The sequence below is a fragment of the Chiloscyllium plagiosum genome, unplaced genomic scaffold, assembly GCF_037043375.1.
Source record: "Chiloscyllium plagiosum isolate Xiang-an unplaced genomic scaffold, Cpla_swu_hap1 HiC_scaffold_19, whole genome shotgun sequence".
Lineage (NCBI taxonomy): Eukaryota > Metazoa > Chordata > Chondrichthyes > Orectolobiformes > Hemiscylliidae > Chiloscyllium > Chiloscyllium plagiosum.
The window spans coordinates 34043576-34066949 of record NW_028270157.1 but is presented as its reverse complement, the minus strand read 5'-3'; the positions used below and the strand labels follow the sequence as shown (position 1 = coordinate 34066949).

Genomic DNA, 23374 nt, shown 5'->3' with positions numbered 1-23374 from the left:
TTTATCCATACATCCCCCAAGTCTCTATCCCCATTAACTATTTACACAATTTAGAGATTCCTCTGCACCTTATGCCCAACAACATGCCTGCTAAGCTTGATATGGTTAAAAATCACACAACGCCAGGTTATAGTCCAACAGGTTTAATTGGAAGCAGTGGACATTGGAAGAAGCGACACTCCTTCATCAGGTGATAGTGGAGGGCTCAATCGTAACACAGGATTTATAGCAAAAATTTACAGTGTGATGTAACTGAAATTATACATTGAAAAATGTTAAAACAGAAATCAATTTTTCAATGTATAATTTCAGTTACATCACATTATAAATTTTTGCTATAAATTCTGTGTGTTAGGATTGAGCCTCCACTATCACCTGATGAAGGAACATCGCTCCGAAAGCTAGTGTGCTTCCAATTAAACCTGTTAGACTATAACCTGGTGTTGTGTGATTTTTAACTTTGTACACCCCAGTCCAACACTGGAATCTCCAAAGCTTGATATGGTAAGCCTACAGAGTGGTTTCATCCATCTCCTTGAATACATACAGAATGGAGGGTCTTCATTCTTTGAGGATCTGTATTCCTTTCCTTTATAGTTAGTAATTGTGCACTTACGGTTTCCCCCTAAGAATCAGGATAGACAGCTGTTCTGACTAATAGCCAGTGAAATCAAAAAAACTGCTTTTTAATTCCGATGATGCCATGTGCTTTTTGGACAATGCATAATCTTGGTTGTTGTAGCCTCACAGCAAGGGAGCCCACTCACAGCTGATTCCTCAGAGTGTCATATTGTCAGTTGTGTGACAGACAAAAGAACCCCTTATTAAAGCCTTGCCTCAATCTCAATTCTTCCCTTTTGGAGGAGTGATCATTGGACTGGAAAGGAGTAGACAGACGAGTTTGGCCCCTGCCTTCATTGTGATGGATTGTTGCCATCGTAAGAATGGCTCTGTCTTCTATTAATTAACCAATCATCTATCCATGCTAATAACCTAACAGAATATGGTTCTTATCATACTGAATTGCCTCACATGTGGTACCTCCTCAAGCTATACGTATTACATCTACTGGTTCCTTTAACTTATTTACTATACTTGTTACCTTGCACTGTACAGAAGTACCAAAGCCATATTTCCATCAATCCTGTTAAGGTGGCATTCAGATACTCTAGCCCTTTGGTGAGAGCCAATATGCATTTGTATAAATGTGGCTACCCATTTGTATACAGCAAGCTCTCACAAACAATAATCTGCTAAACATGTTGGTGGAAAAGATTGTTTCAAAATGTCTCATCAAGATGGTGAAAGTTCTAAAATGCAGCAATTCTAGGTGTCCCAATAGATACATCATGAAGGATTAGTTTGCAGAAACAGCAAATAATTTCATAAAAACTAATTGAATCCGACTGTTTATTGCATGTGGAATTGAATATAAAATGAGGTAAGTTATGCTTTGTTATACAGGAGATTAGTGAGATCACATCTGCAGTACTATGTACTGTACTGGTCTCCTCATTTCATAATGTAAGTACATTGGAAGCGGTTCAGAGATAGTTTGCTAGAGTGTTACTAGGAATGAGGAGGAAGTGAGGACTGCAGATGCTCGAGATCAGAGTCGAGCGTGTGGTGCTGGAAAAGCACAGCAGGTCATGCAGCATCCAAAGAGCAGGATAATCAACATTTCGGGCATAAGCCCTTCATCAGGAATGAGGCTTGTGGGCCGGTGGGGCTGACAGATAAATGGGAGGGGGAGTGGGGTGGGGGGGAAAGGTAGCTGAGAATGCAATAGATAGATGAAGGTAAGGAAGAAGGTGATAGGTTGGAGAAGAGGGTGGAGCGGATAGATGGAAAAGGTAATGTTCAGGTCAGAAGAGCAGTGCTGAGTTGCAGGTTTGGGATCAATGTGGATTTCACCAGTTTCCTCATTTCCTCTCCCCCCACATTATCCCAGTCTCAAGCCTCCAAATCGGCACTGCCCTCTTGACCTGTCCATCACCTTTCCCATCTATCCGCTCCACCCTCCTCTCTAACTTATCATTTCTCCCTCACCTTCATCTACCTCTTACATTCTCAGCTACCTCCACAACATCACACCCCCACCCCCACCCCACCCCCTCCCATTTATCTCTCAGCCCCCTTGGCCCACAAGCCTCATTCTTGATGAAGGGCTTATGCCCAAAACGGTGATTCTCCTGTTCTTTGGATGCTGCGCTTTTCCAGCACCACGTTTGAGGAATGAATAAGTTTTATTAAGAGTAAAGCATAGAAAGGCTAAGTTGAGTTTGGAAGAATAAGAGGAAACTTGATTGAAAAGTATAAAATCCTAAGGGGTCTTTACAGGGGACATGTGGAGAGGATGTTTCCTCTTATGGGCTAACATTGAAGTGGGAGATACTGTGTTTTTTTTTATTAAGGTGTCCACCCATTTAAGACAAAGATGAAGGGAAACTTTTCCTCACATAGGGTTGAGTGTCTTTGGAATTCCTTTCCTTAAAAGATGGTGGAAGCAGAAACTTTGAATTTTTTTTCAGGCAAAGGTAGAGGAATTTGTGTTAAGCAGGAGGGAAGCATTCCCATCAGGTACCATTCCCCCGGGTTGAGTGTAGGTATTGAGGACTGGCCACTTGTTTGGAGAGTTGAATGTACATCAGTGTTGCTGGGAGGGAGAGGCAGAAATGTGGATTTTGTGAGCAAGCTGCAAGCGTTGAGTACCCTACTCCTGCTTCATTTTCTAGTTTTATTTTAGTAAAATACTATTTATAAATGTTAAAGTAACATCACCATAGGAATAATTTGAACTTTCATATGGGTTATCCTGACTGCACTTAGGTTCTCTGCCAATGAAGCACACCCAAATGCCACTCTTGGATATTTTCCATATTACAGCTCTCGAACTTTTATTTCCCAATCCTGCTCCAGTTTTGATCGTGCTGCTGTCCAAATCCAGCTCGGAACAGGAACAGGAGACCAAAATAGTCCCCCCCTACCTATTAGCACAACTGTGCAGCATTCACCTCGCACTTTTCGGATTTGAAAAGAACTCAGATACCAGATTCAAGACTTTTAACGACAGTCTTGATCGAATTAACACCTCCACAGTGTGTGACACAGCTCACCCAAAGACCAAACAGGAAGTTAATTCAGTGCCAGGCTGTTTCTTGCTTATTGCTGGGGCTGGCTGGCAGCTTTGTGTTGTCTCATCAACTTGCGTTTATATAGCGCTGCTTCTGAAATAGTAACCTTTCCCAAAGCGCCGGACAGGAAGGTCATCAAACAGCGTTAGACGACCCTCCCTTTCAAAAATATAAGGATTCCCTGTCCCACTCCCACAGCACATTATAACAATAGCACTGGGTTTTAGTCAATGGGACGTGCTGAGAAAAGACACAGTACATCTTACTCTCACTGGGTCCACACACAGAGCCCCAGCCGATTGGTGCTTTCAACCAGAAACTGATTGGCTGGGCCAATTCGTCTGAACTTTATTGGTCAACTCTTTGTCCCGGTCAATTGCCATTGGTGAGTGCATTATTTTCCGTGCTTTCTGATTTGTTATGCCAAGAATGGGCTGTAATGGAGCGGAAGTGCTTTGAAACATTGTAAAGAGAAAGAAAGTCATTGATCCCTTTCATCCTGACAGGGGAGGCGAGCTCCTTGAACACAGGCGAAAAAAAAATGGATTTGGAAAACAAAGTGAAAAAGGTAGGAGGATTGAGCATTTTGTTTTATCCCCGCGATGAAAACGCCCTGGAACCTCTCAGTCTTATCTGATCAAGGAAGGGGACTACACCCAGTTGGTCGTTCTGCTTGACTTTATTGAATAAAACATGTCTCTACCTCCGCGATAGGTGAATATGTTGTAAATGCCGGCGACAGCATATATACTAAGAGAAGCTCTGAGTCGCTAGATTGATGGTGAATGGGCTGTCAGGAAAGTATTGCAGGACCTTGAGAGGATTGTTGTAGCTTTTTGAGCACATTTTTTTTCTACTCATGGACGTGCAAAAGAGCTACCTTTGAAACGGAAGAGATTGAAATAAAACTGTCAACTGCAGTTGCCCTCAATAGTGCAGTATCCTCTTCTGACTTTAGGTTACTTCACTTTTTTTCCAGTTATTAGTAACTCCCTTTTTCTATTTGTTAATCACTTGCGTCGTTTTCAATCTGTTAGTCATTCATACCATGTTGGTTTACCTGAGTGGCAGATTGTGGGGTCAAGGTCTGCTTCAGGATTTGAGCATTTCCCTTTAGGCAGTTCCCTTTAGTGCTGCACCTCAGGGACAGTGTAGCACCAGAAGTGCAACATCTTAAATGAGACATCAAACTAAGTGCTGATTCATGTGGCTAAGATAAAACCTGTATTCATAACCTAAGGGTATCCCAATGCACTTTCCAGCTAATTGCTGGAAAGCACTTATTATGTGTAGTCATTGTGAACTGTTGCAACTAATTAATGTGTAACAAAGGCATATAAAGAGTATTCTGATACTTTTCAGGTAATCCACTTTTAGATGTTCATTGAGGATATCAGGGAGAACTCTGCACCTCAGGGATTTTACATCAACTCAAGTGGTCAGACAAGACTACTGTTAATCTATAATTGAAAAGTGCATTTCTGACAGTACTGCTCTTCCCCAGTGTGTTTGCACAAGAGTATAATCCTAAATTTTGTACTGAAGTCTGTAGAGGGGAACTTCAATCTACAATCTAGGCTTACAAGAGTTGATGTGTAATTAATACCACCAGTAAAACAAATTAATCGATCGTTTATCTGTACTTGCTATATGGTGATGACAAGAACTATAAATCAACATTAAAATTGCCAGAATGTAGCATTTTGACATGTTGTGAGGGCATGAAATTGCAGAATAAAAGTAAATTCTTGATCTGTCCAATAAACCAAATTCCTAGTGTCTTATTTTAATATTCTAGCTATCAAATAATGGAAAAGGAAGCCATGTTTAACTAGTTTATAGAAGTTTTGAAGAAAATGAGGAAAAGGAAACGTGAGACATATCAAAATCAATGTGTGCTTAATAATTGTGATCTTAATTTGGATATTTCCACAAGCTAATATTTCAGTTTCCTGGATGTTAAGAATCTCCACCATTTTTAGTATAATAGTGAGAAAAAGAAATGAAAGTATTTAAACTCCTTGGGTCCATATTTCAGGGAAGAATTAAATTGTATTATACAACAGTTATAATTTTTCAACATAGTATCATGAGTATATTGTTATATTTCACTTTTAATTTTTCAAACTTCAGTAAAAGTTGAATCTGGTTTATTCGTCTCAGTTCTTTACAATATAGTTTGGTTTCTGTTATGCATGATTCTTTGAAACATATGAAACTTACTTGGCTTTTAGAAGGTGTTTTAAAGCATTGTAAAGTGTCTCCTTATCTAAAAATGAAGGGAATTGGTTAATGATAAAGATGATCACTACATGACTAAATTAGGATATATTGGCCATAAGTACACCTCTCACATCTGTGGACGTCATTATGTAGCTTGATAGATGTGACATATTGAAATGTGCCAACAAAAATAGAATATATCAATCTGTTGTAATTCATTCTATTCCTCCTCTGCCCCATTTCCACCACATCCCCCCAACACCTCTCCCCCCCCCCCCCCCCCCCAGCACCTCTCCCCCCCCCCCCCCCCCCAGCCTTAAATAATTTGTCTAATTTACTTTAATTCACATTAGTTGTGAAGTTGGGCTCAGTAGCAGCCACTGTTTTGGCAAATAAAATGACATCTTATGTGCATGACACATTCACCAAGAAAGGTCTGGACACAATCTCAGTTTGGACATTACCACTTGTATATGACCAGTATTCACCAGACATATATAGAACAGGTTGATAATGATATCAGTCATGGGAGTCATAGAGATATACAGCATGGAAATAGGCCTTTCAGCCCAACTCATCCATGCTAAGCCTTTCCTATCCATGTATCTGTCCAAATAAATATCTTTTAAATGGTGTAATTGTACCCACCTCTGCCACTTTGTCCAGTTCATTCCATATATGCTCCACTCTCTGCATGAAAAGGTTGCCCCTCAGGTCTTTTAAAAATCTTTCCCCTCTCACCTTAAACCTTTACCCTCTACCTTTGGACTCCCCAACAAATACTTTGGCTATTCACCCTATCCAGCATAGTGCACCACTCAACATGTGTTTTCTCTTGATTACTTACAGCTTGGACATGTGTTAAACAATGGGCAGGACATACTGAAAAAAAGATTCTAATCAACCTGTTTAGTGATGCTATGGCACACCTCTGGAGGAGGTAGGACTTGAATCTGGACCTCTGAGCCCAGAGGTCAAGACATGACCGCAGTGCCACAAGAGACTTCCCACTCCTGCCAGTATTATTTAAAGATTAGTTACTGATTGATTTCTATTGGCTATCCAACAACTTTACAAATGCATTAAACATCCTGGAGTTAGGTAAAGCTGCTAAAGGCTGCAGGCATTTTTGGGGTTAATACCAAGCCATTTTTGCTGCAGAAACCATTTGCACCCTGTAAGATAGCACAACTGAGAGATTGAACCAAGGCCATACAGAATATAAAAAAGTGCTTAAGAAGAAGGAAGAGACAGTGGAGTAGTGTTCTCAGTAAGAAGCTGTATATACAACCAGGATATTTAAGGAATAGTTCTTCAACCTGAACCTTATCTAAGAACAATGTTTGAGACATCAGCCAAAATCGCAATCTCTGAGCAGGAAAAAGATCATATTTCTACAACATTTTGAGCAACAGACTCCTTTTATACTTGCAACATTTCACAGTTTGCCATCCACTTTTACATAAGGAGGTCATTGAGGATCTCTGCTGAAAGAGGATTAACTTTGTTATTTGCTCATCTTGGGAACCATAAATTGGAGACAGGACACAGCTTTGGTAGAACTGAGGGCTTCCCGTGATGTCACTGACTGCATCGACATCACTTTACAGGTGCCACATGTCAATGTAGTACAAAGCAATAGCAAAATAAGCAAAACCATAGGTGATTTCTCAACGTACAGCTAGCGTGTAACCATAGCCAGTGAATTTTCTGGTATCCACTGCTCACCAGCTGCATTTGTGCCACCACAGCAAACTAAGGGTGGCTACTGAGTGGCAGGACAATCCTCATTGTTCATGGCTGAAGTGCACTTTCCCTGTGAGTATGCGTACAGTGAAATCTGTTCTGCCTGACATGAAATGTGATAAAGGAAACCACGGACAGGTTATACATTTCTATGACTCTAATGGTGAATTCTCACAGCAGCCTGAATTGCTGTGGTGTTGCCTTGCATTAATGAACAGTGTAAGTATCAGTATGTAAGTCTGCTATATATTGCACCATGCTATGATTGGGCAGTCTTTGCCACTGTCCGAATGGTGGGCAGTTGAGGAGGGGACAACGTAGATGACCCATTCCAGATTGTGCTTTCTGTCATCAGCTCATCTGGCTGCTGTTTCGAACTACATTTTCCCATAAACACTCTCCTGTCTTACACCAACCATCACAGAAACCAATTGACCATAATTCAAAACTAAAAGCCTGTTGTAATCCTCCTGCTACAGTAGATGCACCATGGTTGGTGGGAAGCTACTGACATTCAATAAGTAGCTCCGGATCTCTGTTCCAGCTTGGCTGGTTGACCAACAGGTAGCAGTGGAAACACAGATGTCGTGACAAGGTGGGAGAGTGAATGCTGTGAACCTGAGAGAAATCAGCAGACCTGTTCTCTGTAGAACCAGTGTCATTTTCTCCACCTCAGGGTGGTCATTAGATTTCAATCTAATCTCTTAACTTCCCTGGAGTATGAGTTTCCATTGTGGCATTTGAACATCACATTTGTGGTGGGGTGCAGTTGCTTGTCCTGCAGTAGAAGTTTGACATTGTGTTGGGTCAGGGGTTGGGTCCACAAGGTGCAAACCAAGTTGGTTACTATTCCACGCTGGAAAGAATAGGCACCATGTTCTATCACATTAGTGGTGAATTACTCCATTCACCATAACATTGAACAAAGGCTTTCTTCATGTTTTCCAATGCAAAGCAAGGATTGGAGCAGTGTTAAATGTAGGAGGTGATTCTATGAATTTAAAGTTATGAATGCTGATTATTGGTAGAGGAGTGAATGGGGGATGGTGAATTGAGCAATGGTTAAGTCTAGTTCTGGTGTGCTAATAGCAGTCATAATGCCTTCATTTTGCTACACCAGCTGCATTTGTACCACCAGAGGAAACCTTGGGTGGCTATTAAAGATGCAGCCTCTGATGTCATTTACGTATGTAAAATCACTAAACTTGGAGGACTATATCTGCACAATGGTAGTGTCCCTACCTCTGGATCAGAAAGTCTGCATTCAAATTCCACATGCTTCTGAGATGTATCATAGCATAGTCATAGGGTCATGGAGACGTACAGCATGGAAACAGACCCTTCAGTCCAACTCATCCATGCCAACCAGATATCCCAACCCAATCTAGTCCCACCTGCCAGTACCTGGCCCATATCCCTCCAAACCCTTCCTATTCATATATGCATCCAGATGCCTCTTAAATGTTGCAATTGTACCAGTCTCCACCACTTCCTCTGGCAGCTCATTCCATACACATAACACCCTCTGTATGAAAAAGTTGCCCTGTAGGTCTCTTTTATATCTTTCCCCTCTCACCCTAAACCCATGCCATCTAGTTCTGGACTCCCCCACCCCAGGGAAAAGACTTTGTCTATTTATCCTATCCATGCCCCTCATGATTTTATAAACCTCTATAAAGGTCATCCCTCAGCCTCTGATGCTCCAGGGAAAACAGCCCCAGCCTATTCTGCCTCTCCCGATAGCTCAAATCCTCCAACCCTGGCAACATCCTTGTAAATCTTTTCTGAACCCTTTCAAAGTTTCACATCTTTCCGATAGGAAGGAGACCCGAATACGCAATATTCCAACAGTGGTCTAACCAATGTCCTGTACAGCTGCAACATGACCTCCCAACTCCTGTTCTCGATACTCTGACCAATAAAGGAAAGCATACCAAACACCTTCTTCACTATCCTATCTACCTGTGACTCTACTTTCAAGAAGCTAGGAACCTGCACTCCAAGGTCTCTTTGTTCAGCAACACTCCCGAGAACCTTACCTATAAGTGTATAAGTCTTGCTAAAATTTGCTTTCCCAAAATGCAGCAGCTCACATTTATCTGAATTAAACTCCATCTGCCACTTCTCAGCCAATTGGCCCATCTGATCAAGATCCTGTTGTAATCTGAGGTAACCCTCTTTGCTGTCCACTACACCTCCAATTTTGATGTCATCTGCAAACTTACTAACTGTACCTCTTATGATCACATCCAAGTCATTTATATAAATGATGAACAGTAGTGGACCCAGCACCGATCCTTGTGGCATTCCACTGGTCACAGGCCTCCAGTCTGAAAAACAACCCTCCAACACCACCCTCTGTCTTCTACCTTTGAGCCAGTTCTGTATCCAAATGGCTAGTTCTCTCTGTATTCCATGAAATCTAACCTTGCTAACAAGTCTCCCATGGGAAACCTTGTCAAACACCTTACTAAAGTCCATATGGATCACATCTACCACTATGCCCTCATCAAGACTTCTCCTTTGAATCTCCTTAATTAAAATCACTAATATGCTCTCAAAACTACGCCACCCTCCCAAGTAACTGCAGAAGGTGCAACTCCTGCCCCATCACCACCTCTTTGCTCATCATCCAAAGGCCTAAATAGTCTTTTCAGATGAAGCAGCATTTCACCTGTCCCTCTTCCAATCTGGTAAATTGCATTCACTGCACCCAACGTGGCCTATTCTACATTAGAGAAACCAATTGCAGACTCGGTGACCGCTTTGCAAAATACCTCCAAGAGGCATGACCCCGGCCTTCCCATAGCTAGTCATTTTACCACAGCATCTTGCTCACAAGCCCACATGTCTGTCCTCGGCATCCTGCAATGCTCCAGTGAATCACAGTGCAAACTGGAGAAACAATGTCTCCTCTTCAGGCTAGGCACTTTACAATCTTCTGGACTTAATACTGAGTTCAACACCTTCAAATTGTGAACCCACTCCCGTTCCTTTCCTTTATTTTAGCTTTATTTGTTACATTCTTGATCATCATGTCCTCCTTCCCCCTCCTCCCCATCCCAGTGGGACGGTCTGTCCTTTCCAGTTTGTAGTTAGACACACCATTGTTCTGCCATTCTCACATTCTAATCACTTAATCCGTAGCCTATCAACAGCCTGTCTCCCTGAGCTTGCCACCCCCTCACTATAGCACAAAGGCTGCTCTCTCCACATTTCAATTCAGCTCTGATGAAGAATCATCTAGACTTGAAATGCCAGTTTGCTCTCTCTCCTTGGACACTGCCTGACAAATAGTGATTTCCAGCATTTTCAGTCCTTTTGAGAGTGCTCGAGTTTTAGGTGATACCAGCAAGTCACAGTTTTGAGTAGACAAACAGGAGGCTGGGCGAGTTATCTGAAGATCCCCTTGCACCCACCCCCAGTCCTGAAGAAGGGTTACACCCCAAACATTGACTTAATTATCATTATCCTATCACAGAGACCCTACAGTGTGGAAACGGGCCATTAGGCCCAACAAGTCCATACCGAACTTCCGAAGAGTAACTGACCCAGAACCAATCCCCATTACTCTACATTTTCCCTGACTAATACACCTAACCGATACATCCTTGAACACTGTGGGCAATTTAGCATGGCCAGTTCACCTAATTCACACACTTTGGGATTGTGGGAGGAAACCGGAGCACCCAGAGGAAACCCACATAAAGGTGGGGAGAATGTGCAAACTCCACAGCCAAGTTGAGAATCCAATCCGAGTCCCTGATGCTGTGAGGCAACAGTGCTAACCACTGAGCCACGGCTTCTCTACCTCCTGATGCTGCCTAGCTTACTGTGCTCTTCCAGCCTCTTGTTTGTCTACTTTGGATTCCAGCATCTGCAGGTTTTTTTGTCTCTATTCAAGTTACAGTTTTGAGCCCCCTTCTGATGTGTACAGTGAGTGAACAATATAATTGTTGGCTGCATGCAGAGATCGTTATAACAGAAATGCAGGCTCCTGCACATCAACCAACAGGAAAAGCTTAATTGTGCATTGTGATCCCCACACCCATTTCTGTGTTGTGTCAATTTAACCCGCAAGTTTTAATTTCCATTACAAGGGAAATTAATAGTTTCAGACTCAACACTATTAAATTCTGTTTCTTTGTCCAAAGATGCTGCCAGACCTGTTGAGTTTCTTCAGCAGTTTGATTTTGTTTCAAATTTCCAGCTTCCACAGTATTTTGTTTTAATTATTGTTTCTAACCTCACCTGAATCAAATTCTAACAATAGACTAAGACTCTTGCTCTTTTTTTTGCCTTCGACTCAAAATAATTATTTCAGAAAATTTTGGGAGGGGTCATGTTTGAAGATAAAAGTCTTAACTGGCTAAAGTTCTAAAAGTATAAATATAACATTCTGAACTGAGAAACAGTAATACATACATCTAACTGAAAAGAGAAAAGACTGACTTTTGGGACCTCAAGATATCCTTATGAAGAACATTTGAAGTGTAAGAAGAAGTAATTTGTGCACAACATAGCTCTACAATTAGCATTGAGCTAGATGGCTAGTTATTGTGTCATAGTCATAGAGTCATAGAGATGTACAGCATGGAAACAGACCCTTCGGTCCAACCCGTCCACGCCGACCAGATATCCCAACCCAATCTAGTCCCACCTGCCAGCGCCCTTCCCATATCCCTCCAAACCCTTCCTATTCGTATGCCCATCCAAATGCCTCTTAAATGTTGCAATTGTAACAGCCTCCACCACATCCTCTGGCAGCTCATTCCATACATGTACCACCCTTTGTGTGAAAAGGTTGCCCCTAGGTCTCTTCATATCTTTCCCCTCTCACCCTAAACCTATGCCCTCTAGTTCTGGACTCCCTGACCCCAGGGAAGAGACTTTGTCTATTTATCCTATCCATGCCCCTCATAATTTTGTAAATCTCTCTAAGGTCACCCCTCAGCCTCTGACGCTCCAGGGAAAACAGCCGCAGCCTGTTCAGCCTCTCGCCGTTGCTCAGATCCTCCAACCCTGGCAACATCCTTGTAAATCTTTTCTGAACTCTTTCAAGTTTCACAACATCTTTCCGATAGGAAGGAGTCCAGAATTGCATGCAATATTCCAACAGTGGCCTAACCAATGTCCTGTACAGCCGCAACATGACCTCTCAACTCCGGTACTCAATACTGTGACCAATAAAAGAAAGCATACCAAACGCCGCCTTCACTATCCTATCTACCTGCGACTCCACTTTCAAGGAGCTATGAACCTGCACTCCAAGGTCTCTCTGTTCAGCAACACTCCCTAGGACCTTACCATTAAGTGTATAAGTCCTGCTAAGATTTGCTTTCCCAAAATGCAGCACCTTGCATTTATCTGAATTAAACTCCATCTGCCACTTCTCAGCCCATTGGCCCATCTGGTCAAGATCCTGTTGTAATCTGAGGGAACCCTCTTCACTGTCCACTACACCTCCAATTTTGGTATCATCTGCAAACTTACTAACTGTACCTCTTATGCTCATATCCAAATCATTTATGTAAATGACAAAACGTAGAGGTCCCAGCACCGATCCTTGTGGCACTCCACTGGTTACAGGCTTACAGTCTGAAAACCTACCCTCCGCCACCACCCCCTGTCTTCTACCTTTGAGCCAGTTCTGTATCCAAATGGCTAGTTCTCCGTGTATTCCATGAGATCTAACCTTGCTAATCAGTCTCCCATGGGGAACCTTGTCGAACGCCTTACTGAAATCCATATAGATAACATCTACTGCTCTGCCCTCATCAATTTTCTTTGTTACTTCTTCAAAAAACTCAATCAAATTTGTGAGACATGATTTCCCACGCACAAAGCCATGTTGACTATCCTGAATCAGTCCTTGCCTTTCCAAATAAATGTACATCCTGTTCCTCAGAATTCCCTCCAACAACTTGCCCACCACTGAGGTCAGGCTCACCGGTTTATAGTTCTCTGGCTTGTCTTTACCACCCTTCTTACACAGTGGCACCACGTTTGCCAACCTCCAGTCTTCCGGCACCTCACCTGTGACTATCGATGATGCAAATATCTCAGCAAGAGGCCCAGCAATCACTTCTCTAATTTCTCACAGAGTTCTAGGGTACACCTGATCAGGTCCTGGGGATTTATCCATCTTTTAACCCTTTCAAGACATCCAGCACTTCCTCCTCTGTAATCTGGACATTTTGCAAGATGTCACCATCTATTTCCCTACAGTCTATATCTTCCATATCCTTTTCCACAGTAAATACTGATGTAAAATATTCATTTAGTATCTCCCCCATTTTCTGTGGCTCCACACAAGGGCCGCCTTGCTGATCTTTGAGGGGCCCTGTTCTCTCCCTCGTTACCCTTTTGTCCTTAATATATTTGTAAAACCCCTTTGGATTCTCCTTAATTCTATTTTCCAAAGCTATCTCATGTCCCCGTTTTGCCCTCCTGATTTTCCTCTTAAGTATACTCCTACTTCCTTTATAGTCTTCTAAGGATTCACTCGATCTATCCTGTGCTTTGGTGTTGGTTAATATATAAGTGATGGTCAGGATTTTAGAAAAATTGCTATGCTGTCTCTTTGAAAATAATGCTGTGGAATCTTTTACCACCACCTGAACAGTTCAGATGGAGTCAATTTTGATCATTCAACCATGGTTGAACACCCAAATAGTGCAGATATCCTTCACTACTGTGCTGATGTGTTAGCCCAGATTGTGTACTGAAGTCCTTAAATGGGGCTTGAATGTGCAATCTTTTGATGCTGGCATGTGTGTGTTATCAATGAGTTATGGCCAACAACTAACATCTTGTGCACTCCTGCAACAGATAATTGAATGTGAAAAGCACTCTACCTCGTGGAATTCATTTTAATTTTTATTATCTTGCAGGAAAGGGGAAACGGTGTTTCAACTGTCAGTTTCATATCCTGCCTGCTTAACATTTCTATTAAAGGCTTTGCATGTAATAGTTTCAGTTTGTCCCAAGATTCTCAGCCACTGTACCAAGCCTAATCAGTGGTTAAATTCCATCTTAGAAGTGTACATTGTAGAAAGAGGTGTCTTTGAAAAGAATTAGTTAGCTTGTACCTTTGGGAACGTTCTTGTTTTACAACAGTCATTGGAGCCTTCAGCCCTAGTTTTGCAGAAGTTCTCGTACTGACTTTTTAAGTACAGCTGAGCCACAACACACAAACAGAAATTGCTGAAAAAACTCAGCAGGTCTGGCAGCACCATCTCACAGGATTCAAAATGTTAACTCTGCTTTCTTTCCATAGATGCTACCAAGCATGCTGAGTTTTGTCAGCAATTTCTGCTTTTGTTTCAGACTTCCAGCATCCGTAGATTTTTGGTTTAATTATTGTATGGTGCTGTGCAGTTAATGGGCCTTGGCCTGTGTAAATATATGTCCCCAGAGCCCGATGGGATAACTGTAACTTGAGCAGGCAACAACGGGGAGGTGCTGTCAGCAGTGATACTGTAATTATTCCCTTGAGATCAGTAGCTGAAATCAGGGCATAAAGTGCTGTATACTGTGTAGTGTGGTAATTTGACCTTAAGAAACAATAAAGCTAGTGAATTTGGATCGGCTGAGGAATAACTTGAATAATTTTCAATGTTTTCAGTTTGAAGCATGTCCAGGTTGTGTTAATGATTTGCTAGTTTTCCCCTCCCCGACAGCAGTCTTTGTACTTTTTGTGAAGAAAACCTGTTGTCAAATAGGGAAATACTTTGGCTATGTGCCAGCAGTGTGTGCTTAAACTAAAAACACCGGTTAATTTCTGTCCCTTTTTTTTAAACCGTTGATCACAATCCTATTCTTTTCAACAGCCATCCAATTTTAAGGGAAACAAAACGTTTTTATTCCACATAGTATTCACTTCCGATTCCAGAGGAAAACCAGTGGATCACATCGGGAAATGTTGTGTTTGACGTTGATTTTATTTAACGTGACCGTAAAAGGAAAAATCCTGACGGCATTGCAGACTTTCAGACTAGCTTGTTTGACAGTTCAGTAAACTCTTCTTGTTTATGAAATAAACTTTCCATTTTTAAAATGGTTATGTGACCCAAAATATAGACATGTCCATGCAATTTAACCCAAAAGAGACCCACTGTAAAGTGATTTTGAATTTTTTGGGGGGAGCATTTTTCAATCAAGCATTAAATGTTCTCCTGTAGATAAAATTGGCACTCTGAAATTCTGCATTTAATAGGAGCTGTGGCAAATGCGAATACAAGTGACCGAAGGGTCTGTTTCTATGCTGTACATCTCTAAGTCCTTATAAAATGTAAACTACAATCCACTTGACTCACAGAATAGAATCAAATTAACTGACCATTCATCTCATTGTTGTTGTCTTCACAGTGACTGCCACATAATAACAATGAATTGACAATCTTATTCATTGCGCATGAAGCGTCTCCTTCACAGCATATTCATTGATGCATGAACTCCTTTGGTTCATCAAAATTAATCCACCCAGAATAATATAACAGTTTCCTAATGCTGCATCTTAGTCTTTTTTGCCAGGATTCTACCTCAACCATTTTGCCTAGAAGTCCATTCAAAGAGTTGATTGTTCTTTGAATGGTCAAGAACATCCTGATGTCAGTCCTTTTCTTTTATAAATTTGAGCATCTCTTGCTGTATCACACTGCCCACAGTTTAATGTCAAAGTAGTATTCTGGACAGTATTACCTCTCCAGTATAACAAGACCCAAAAACATAGAAGCAGAGGTAGGACATTCAGTCTCCTTCACCTTTCAATGAAGTCATTGGCTGATCTGATAATCCTCAACACCACTTTCCTGCCTTGATTGAGTTATGGATTAAAAATTTGTTAGTCTCAGCCCTGAGTAAACTTAAGAACCCAACTTTGACAGCCAAATTCTACTGCCATTCATTACCACCTTGGAGAAATATAACACCTCCTCTCTCTCAAATGGGTAGTCCCTTACTCTGAAATTATGCCCTCTGGTCATAGAGTAAGGAATGCAGATAATAAGATATCAGTATCAAATGAAAAGCCCAAGGGTCATCTCTTGACCAGGACATAAAATGAGCAGTTATGGATTAGCTGCACATCCTGAATGTGTTTTCTTTTTCACTGAATTTAATGGAATAGCAAATAGGACAGGGTGTGTGATGGACAGCTGCTCCCGAATCAAAAAGCCAAACTGACTGCTATTAGGCAGATACTCAAATTCATTCTTCATAATCAATTGTGTTACTTTACAGAAAATGTTGTGCAACTCTTTTCTTCCCAGTGACTGAAGTGTTTCTTTTCTATAGATGACCCTGGGCCATGAGCAGGGAGCTGGGGCCCCATGTCTGAAATGCAAGGATAAATGTGAAGGATTTGAGCTCCACTTTTGGAGGTAGTGTACATTTGATTGAAATTTTCATTTCCTCTTGATGTGCTTGGGAAAATCTAATGCGTTTAGTGTTTCAACTCTCATATTTTATCTGTTTTTTTTAATAAATGGGGTTTAGGTAATTGCTTCATTCACTCCTGTCTTTATAAGTTTTTAAACAATTTATTTTGGAGCTTCGGAATGGATGTTATTTTGAAAGCATTTTTCTCTATTTTAAGTTTTTTTTGCATGAAGAGAAATTAGTTTAGTATTGATATGGTGTAATCTATATTAAAAATAAAAATCCCTTTTCCTTGTTTCAAGATTTTAGTCAATTAACATGATCCAACTGTTCCTTCCAACTTGTAGAATAACTTGATCATAAAATCCAAAGCGTTAGTCATACCTCAATTTTGTAGTTATAATTTGGATGGTGCCGAAATGTCTCAAGCATAAATGTATACCAAATGTTTGCAATAATTTGTTATAAAAGCAGTGACAATTTATTCCCCAGCATATTTTGCTCTGAGGCCATTGTTTGAGTTATTTTGAATGTATAAAAGTTCTCAACTTTCACTTTTAATTTGAATATTTACAAAATCAGTAAAATGATTCCACTGAAACTTCATTGCAAGAGGAGTTAATGGTATTAATTGCTACAAACGATTGACAATAAATTTACCTCAAAAAATATACAGTTGAACCTTAAGATGGTCCTCTCAAAGGATCAACTTATGTTATAAAAATATATTCCTAAAATACTGCTCCCACCCCTTTCCATTTTAAGAATTGTGTGTGCTTTTGCTTTTATTAACATACATAATGTTTTTGTTCCCTTAGTTGCAGTATTCTCTGAAACTGGATATAACACCACATTTTTCATTTCATCACTTGTTGTTTACATTGGGTGGCAAGGGCAGTCATTGATCACAGGGCTGATTATTTTCTTGACAAATATATAGTCAGTAGGAAACAACACAAATGTACCACTCCTGAGTAGGTAATCAGCCCACAGTGTGACAAGTATTTATTTTCTTCTAATGGGATACTTTTCTTTGTCAAACACTTCAGGTTGTATGTAGATCTTAGAATTATAGATTGTTCCTACACTGTAATAAGTGGTTGGGCTCATCAAATCTTGACTTGTATGAGCTGCCGAATTTAATCACAGTTATGCTACCTCTACCATAGTCTATTATTTCAATGTTATTCCTTTATAAGCAACAACTTAATTTAAAAAAAAAACTCTAAGAATACAGCCTCAGATACAGAAGCAGTCCATTACTGTCTGCAGCAAGAAAACATTCAGGCTTGAGCTGATAAATATGCTCCACATAAGTATTAGGCAGTGATGATCTGCAACAGGGCAGAATGTAACAATCTCCCCTTGATAATCAGTGCCATTGTCCCCACTGAACCTCCCATCATTAACGTTTCAGGGATTAGCAATGAGCAAACCTTTTGACTGAATCAGCCATACGTTTCCCAATTTTTTGGCAGTGTTTATTCAGTGAAATTGGCCCCCTCTTCCATGGCTTTTCTCCTACAATCTTCTGCTCTTCAACTCATACGTGATGCAACTGACCTCATGTGGTAGGAGAGGCAGAAGTGCTCACTACTGTTGGGACTTTGAAACATTCATACCATTGGTGTCATATTTAAACCCTAGCTCCACTGTACTTGGGCAAGCTGCAAGTCAGAATCTGCCCTTCACACTGTGATGTTCCAGCATTATAACTCAGCAAGCTTGCACCCCGTTTTGAGGTGTTGATGGACAAAATGGTTGGGAAAAAAAACTGTGCTTTCTGCTCCAGACCACCAAAGGAGGCAGCAGACACAGCCAATGTTGACAAATATAATGACCCAGGTCAGCGCAGTGTCCCAGGTTAAAAGAAATGCCCAGCAATTTTGAACGTATATCCATGCTCCATTTTCTCTCCCCTACCTCACCCACAGGCCTATCACCACTTACTCTAACTCTGCCACTGTACATAGCTCTCATCAAGGCCCATGGACTGCAACTCTCACTACTGCATACAGCATGTCCACACCAAGAGGTTGAAGACTGGTGGTGGACATGAGGCTTCTCAGCCCACAGGAGAAGAAAAGGCTGGAGAAGAAGGTGACCATTCCTGTGGAAAACTCATTGAGTGAGCTTCATTTTGCTGTGCTGCTATCCTGTTAATGCCAGTGCTAACTCATACTTGACTTGAACAAGCATTTATTAATAACTAATTCCCTGTATTCTCTTCTGCTAGTACTAGTGGGATCCAATGAATGACTGTGAGAAAGAGATTTGCACCACCTAACCTTAGATGAACCTCCACCTTAAGTAGAACCCATACGTCCCTCAGAGGATGCAACAAAATGGCTTTCACCTGACCCTCAACCAGCTCAGAGACTTTCACTTCAGTGGGTTCTCTTTCCAGATCAAAAGAACAGTCTGGTGAGGGTCTCTGCAGCTGCTAGGGGAAGAAATGCCTCAGGTCTATGCACTCCAAGGACTGCTGAGACCAGATATCTGCTTAGCTCTAGCCAGAAGGTGATCCCATGGTCTTAGCTGTTAATTAAACATTGACAAAATATGCAGAGAAGGTCATAGAACATCAGGCAGGTTTGTCAGAGACAGTAAACTAGATTGAAACTTTGGTGGATTTCTCCATTCTTTCAGTACCATACTGGCTCCAACATGAACTTACCGGACTGCCACAATGATTAGGTTGGTGACTGATGTGGGGACCCAGGTCCAGCATACTCTGTGTCTGCCAGATACACGCGTGCACCAGCATTCCATTGTTTTATTCATTGCTGTTCAGTGTCCATGGCAAAGTGAGAGGGAAATGAGGGAACTCAAGCTCACGCCAGGTATCCCCTCCCCCCTCCAGCTCCTTGAGATGGGATGGTATGGGCAGCCACCACGAGGCAGTAGAAGACACATGTATAATTAGAATTAGAACCAGAATTAACTTTGCTGTCAAATGCTGCGAAAAGTGTGTAAGTCGCCGCTTACAGTGCAAGGTCCCTAGGTACAGCTTCTTTAGTTATTAGAAAAATAGAGAAGTAAAAAGTCTGACATTGCAGATTTTAGGAATGCTCAGAAGCTTTCTTTTAAGGTATTCCACAGGTGCCCAATGCCTTTACCAGCCCCTGCCTGTGATGCCAAAGCTGCAGAAGACTAAGCAGAGGGTAATGACCCTGCATCTGGGCAGGATTCTGATAGCAAGCCTGCATCCTCTAAACCCAAACACCATGAGGACAACCAGCTAGGTCTTCCAACAGAACCTAACTACAGAGCAGCCTCTCTGCACCCCTGGTGTGGGTGTCAGGACTGCACTGAGAAGGAGGGGAGGGTGGGTGAGGAAGTAAGGGAATAAACCACTCTGGGTACATCAGTGGTACAAATGACACTTCATTGTAAGAAATCCTGCACTTTTGTAAATGTATGCTCACTTACATTTTTAAAATGTTTCCTGTAGTTTCTTTGTCATTGTTTGACCTGGTGCAGTCGCACCCATGTGAGAGATGAATAGCGTCTGGATGTTCCAAGGATGAAAGAAGTTATATTGGCTCAGCTTTGCTCATCTCTGTCAAGCAACCAACTGCTTGACTGCAGAAAACCTCAGACATCACAGATACGTGAACCAACACATGGCTGACTGCAGCCAAGACATTGCACTTCCATCAGCACAGCACTGAGGCTCCAAGCAATGTGCAGACTTAGTATTAGTGCCTGTCCTCCATTCCTCACCCACAATTGGATCCGCCTTGTGAATGAGAGGACTCGATCAGGGATGAATGCACAAACCTCTGGAGGCAATGTTTCATTCTATCTTCCAACTTTTCAAGGGAGCACACTGCCATTTAAGTCTGGGAGGTGTACAGTGGAAGTTGACATCTTCACTCTCTCCCATAGCATAATGGCCTATTGAGAGCAGCTGCACAAAGCTCTGCCTCTCTCAGGCTAAATGCTGTCCTAGAAGATGCTTAAGCATTTCAAGTCAATTTAGCAGCTGAAGCCAACTCTGAAATATTGAAGGTTTATTGATGGAAAGGAGTGAAAGAACTGGCTTCCAATCTACTGCCTATCGTGAGAGACTCTACTGCACAACACTTGGATGTTGTATGCTAACTGAAGTGTTGAAAGCCATTACCCCAGTGACCTGTCACAGTGACTCATGCTTTCTTGCAAACAGTAACGAAGACCTTTTTAAAATACCAGATATGTTAAGGCAGTGTTAGCCAAGATACCCTGCATACAAACATATAGATAAGTAAACATTTATTCATCAACAGAAAAGTTCAGAGTGTAGTAATTTCCAAGCCCAAAAGCAAGTCCAAACCCAGCTGTTTCTTCCTGGAAGTGGGTTTCAATTAGATTCTGTTTAGCCTCGTGTGCTTGACAGTACATAATTCTCTCATGGTATCTTGGTTGTCCATCCCAGTCAATATCCTGACCCTCATCCTCAGAGGATTGTTAATTATCCCTTATTTCATTTACATTCAAGATCTCCTAATTGTGTCAGCTGCAACTGGGAAGGGCATGGCATGCCACAATAATGTGGCACACCCTTTCTAGGCTACACTGATATAGCCTGGTGGAAATATGGGCTGCATTGCATCTTTGTATTGATCTCAAGGTTTCGTAAAGGTGTCATCAAGCTATGTTTGGAGGGGAAGCACTTGTGATCCAGCAATCATTCCTGTATAGTCTGAGAACTATGGAATGACACAGGAACCTGGAAGTTCTCCAATATGTACACATCAAGATAGTTCACAGAATAGGTGGCACACAGATCCAAAATCCAGCACAGAATATGACCATAATAGTAATAGAATTTTTCATTATGTTTAAATGTTTGGTAGTTTATTCTGAAATAATGGTGTTAAATTTGAATAAGAGGCATTGTGAAGGCATGAGCCACAAACTGGCTGAGGTGGATTAAGTAAATATATTAAAAGGGAATGGATAGTTCTTAAAGAACCATTACATGTCTTAAAGCAGCAATATGTTCCTCCAAGGTACACAAACTCAAAGAAGGTCAATCAAACCAACAAATAACAGATGAAGTTCAAGATTATGTTAGATTAAATGTAAGTTGCCAGAAGATACCATGAAGTTGCCAGAAATAGCAGTAATCTGAGGATTGTGAGGTTTTTAGATTGTGAGGATTGTGAGGTTTGTGAGACCGCAAAAAGGAAAGTAAGAATAGAATGTGAATGTGATGTAGCTAAAATCAAAACTGACTGTAAAAGCTTCTATAGGTACATAAAAATAAAACATTTGGGTCCATTACAGGCAGAGTCACAGAATCTCTACAGTGTGGCAGGAGGGCATTTGACCCATTGAATCCACTCTGCCCCTCAGAAAAGCACCCTACCCAGACTCCCTCCCAACCATGCATTCCACTTAGTTAATCCACCTAATATATGGGCAATTTAGCATGGTTAATCTACCTAACCTGCACACCTTTGGACTGTAGAAGGAAATCAGAGCGCCCAGAGGAAACCCAAGCAGACTTGGGGAGAATGTGCAAACTCCACACACACAGTCACCCAAGGCTGGAATTGAACCTGGGTCTCTGGTGCTGTGAGGCAGCTTTGCTAATACTGAGCCACTGTGCCAGTCAAAGTAATAAGGGGAATAGAGAAATGGTAGAGAAGGTACATTATTACTTTGTTTCTGTTTTCATTGAGGAACATACCAGAATTCTCCCAGAATTAGATATCCTAATGGCTAGGTAGAATGAGATTTATAAGGAAAATTGTACTGGAGAAATCAGTTATGCTGAAGTGAAAGTCAATCAATCCTCAAGGCCTTCTATTTTACATCCAAGGACGTTGAAGACAGTGACTACTTAAACAGTCAATACATTGGAACTTAACTTCAGAAATTCTGTAGAACCTGGAATGAGTCATGCAGATTAGATGATGGCAAATGTAATCTATTTAAGAAGGGAGCGAGAGAGAAAACTGAGGGCTATTGACCTGCTAGCCTTCTATCAGTAGAAAGGAAAATATGAGAAGCTATTGTAAAAGGTGTGATAAATAGCTACTATAATAGTAGTGATCTGATTGGGCACAGTCTGCAAGGATTAATGAATGGGAAACCATGTTTAACAAACTTGTTCGAATATTCTGAAAACGTTGCTAATAAGATTAATAAAGGATAACCGATAAATGTAGTATACTTAGATTTTCAGAAGAGCTGTAATAAAGTTCCTCCAAGAAGGCTGGTTAGAAAAAAAAGTGCATGGTATTGGAGGTAATCCTATATTGGCATCAACTAAGGATTGGCTAACAGAAAACAAGGGAATAAATGGGTTATTCTCGTGTTGGCAGGCAATGACTAGTGAGATACTGTGAGGATATGTACTTGGCTCTCAAGCTGTTTATAATATATATCCGTAAGTTGGATGTAAGAGCAAAATGCATTATATTGTGGATGATACCATGGTAAGTGGGGAACGTGTGTTATGAGTAAGCTGAAAAGTGACTTCAAGAGGATTTGAACAGGTCTGAGTGAAGGGGCAAGAACATGGCAGATAGACTATCATGTGGAAAAATATGAGGTTATCCACTTTGGTAGGAGGAATACATGTGTAGAGTGCTTCCTAAAGGGTAAGAGCTTGAAATGTTTTGATGCACAAAGGGTTCTGTGTATCATTATTCATAAGTCACTGAAGACTAATGGAATTTTAGCCTTTATTGCTTTAGGATTTGAGTGTAGGAGTAATAAAATCTTGCTTCAATTGTATTTTTGTCTCCTATTTCAGGGAAGATATTATTGCCAGACAAATAGTGTGACAAAGGTTCTCAGGATCACAGGACAGTCCTATGAAAAGAAATTGATTAAATTGTACCTGTGTACTTTAGAGTTTGAAAATGAGAGAGAGTTCTTTGTAAATTTACAAA

At 41.2% G+C, this 23374-nt stretch overlaps 1 protein-coding gene across 1 annotated transcript in view; it reads left to right on the top strand.

Annotated features, from left to right (window-relative positions):
- The first annotated feature begins 3563 nt into the window (after positions 1-3563).
- The window catches only part of tes (testis derived transcript (3 LIM domains)), a 52788-nt gene continuing 32977 nt past the window's right edge, over positions 3564-23374 (top strand). Inside the window, exons 1-2 of the mRNA XM_043709558.2 lie at positions 3564-3702; positions 16401-16486. Of these exons, the coding sequence (XP_043565493.2) occupies positions 3676-3702; positions 16401-16486 (113 nt within the window). The 5' untranslated portion in view covers positions 3564-3675. The remainder of the gene's footprint in view (positions 3703-16400; positions 16487-23374) is intronic.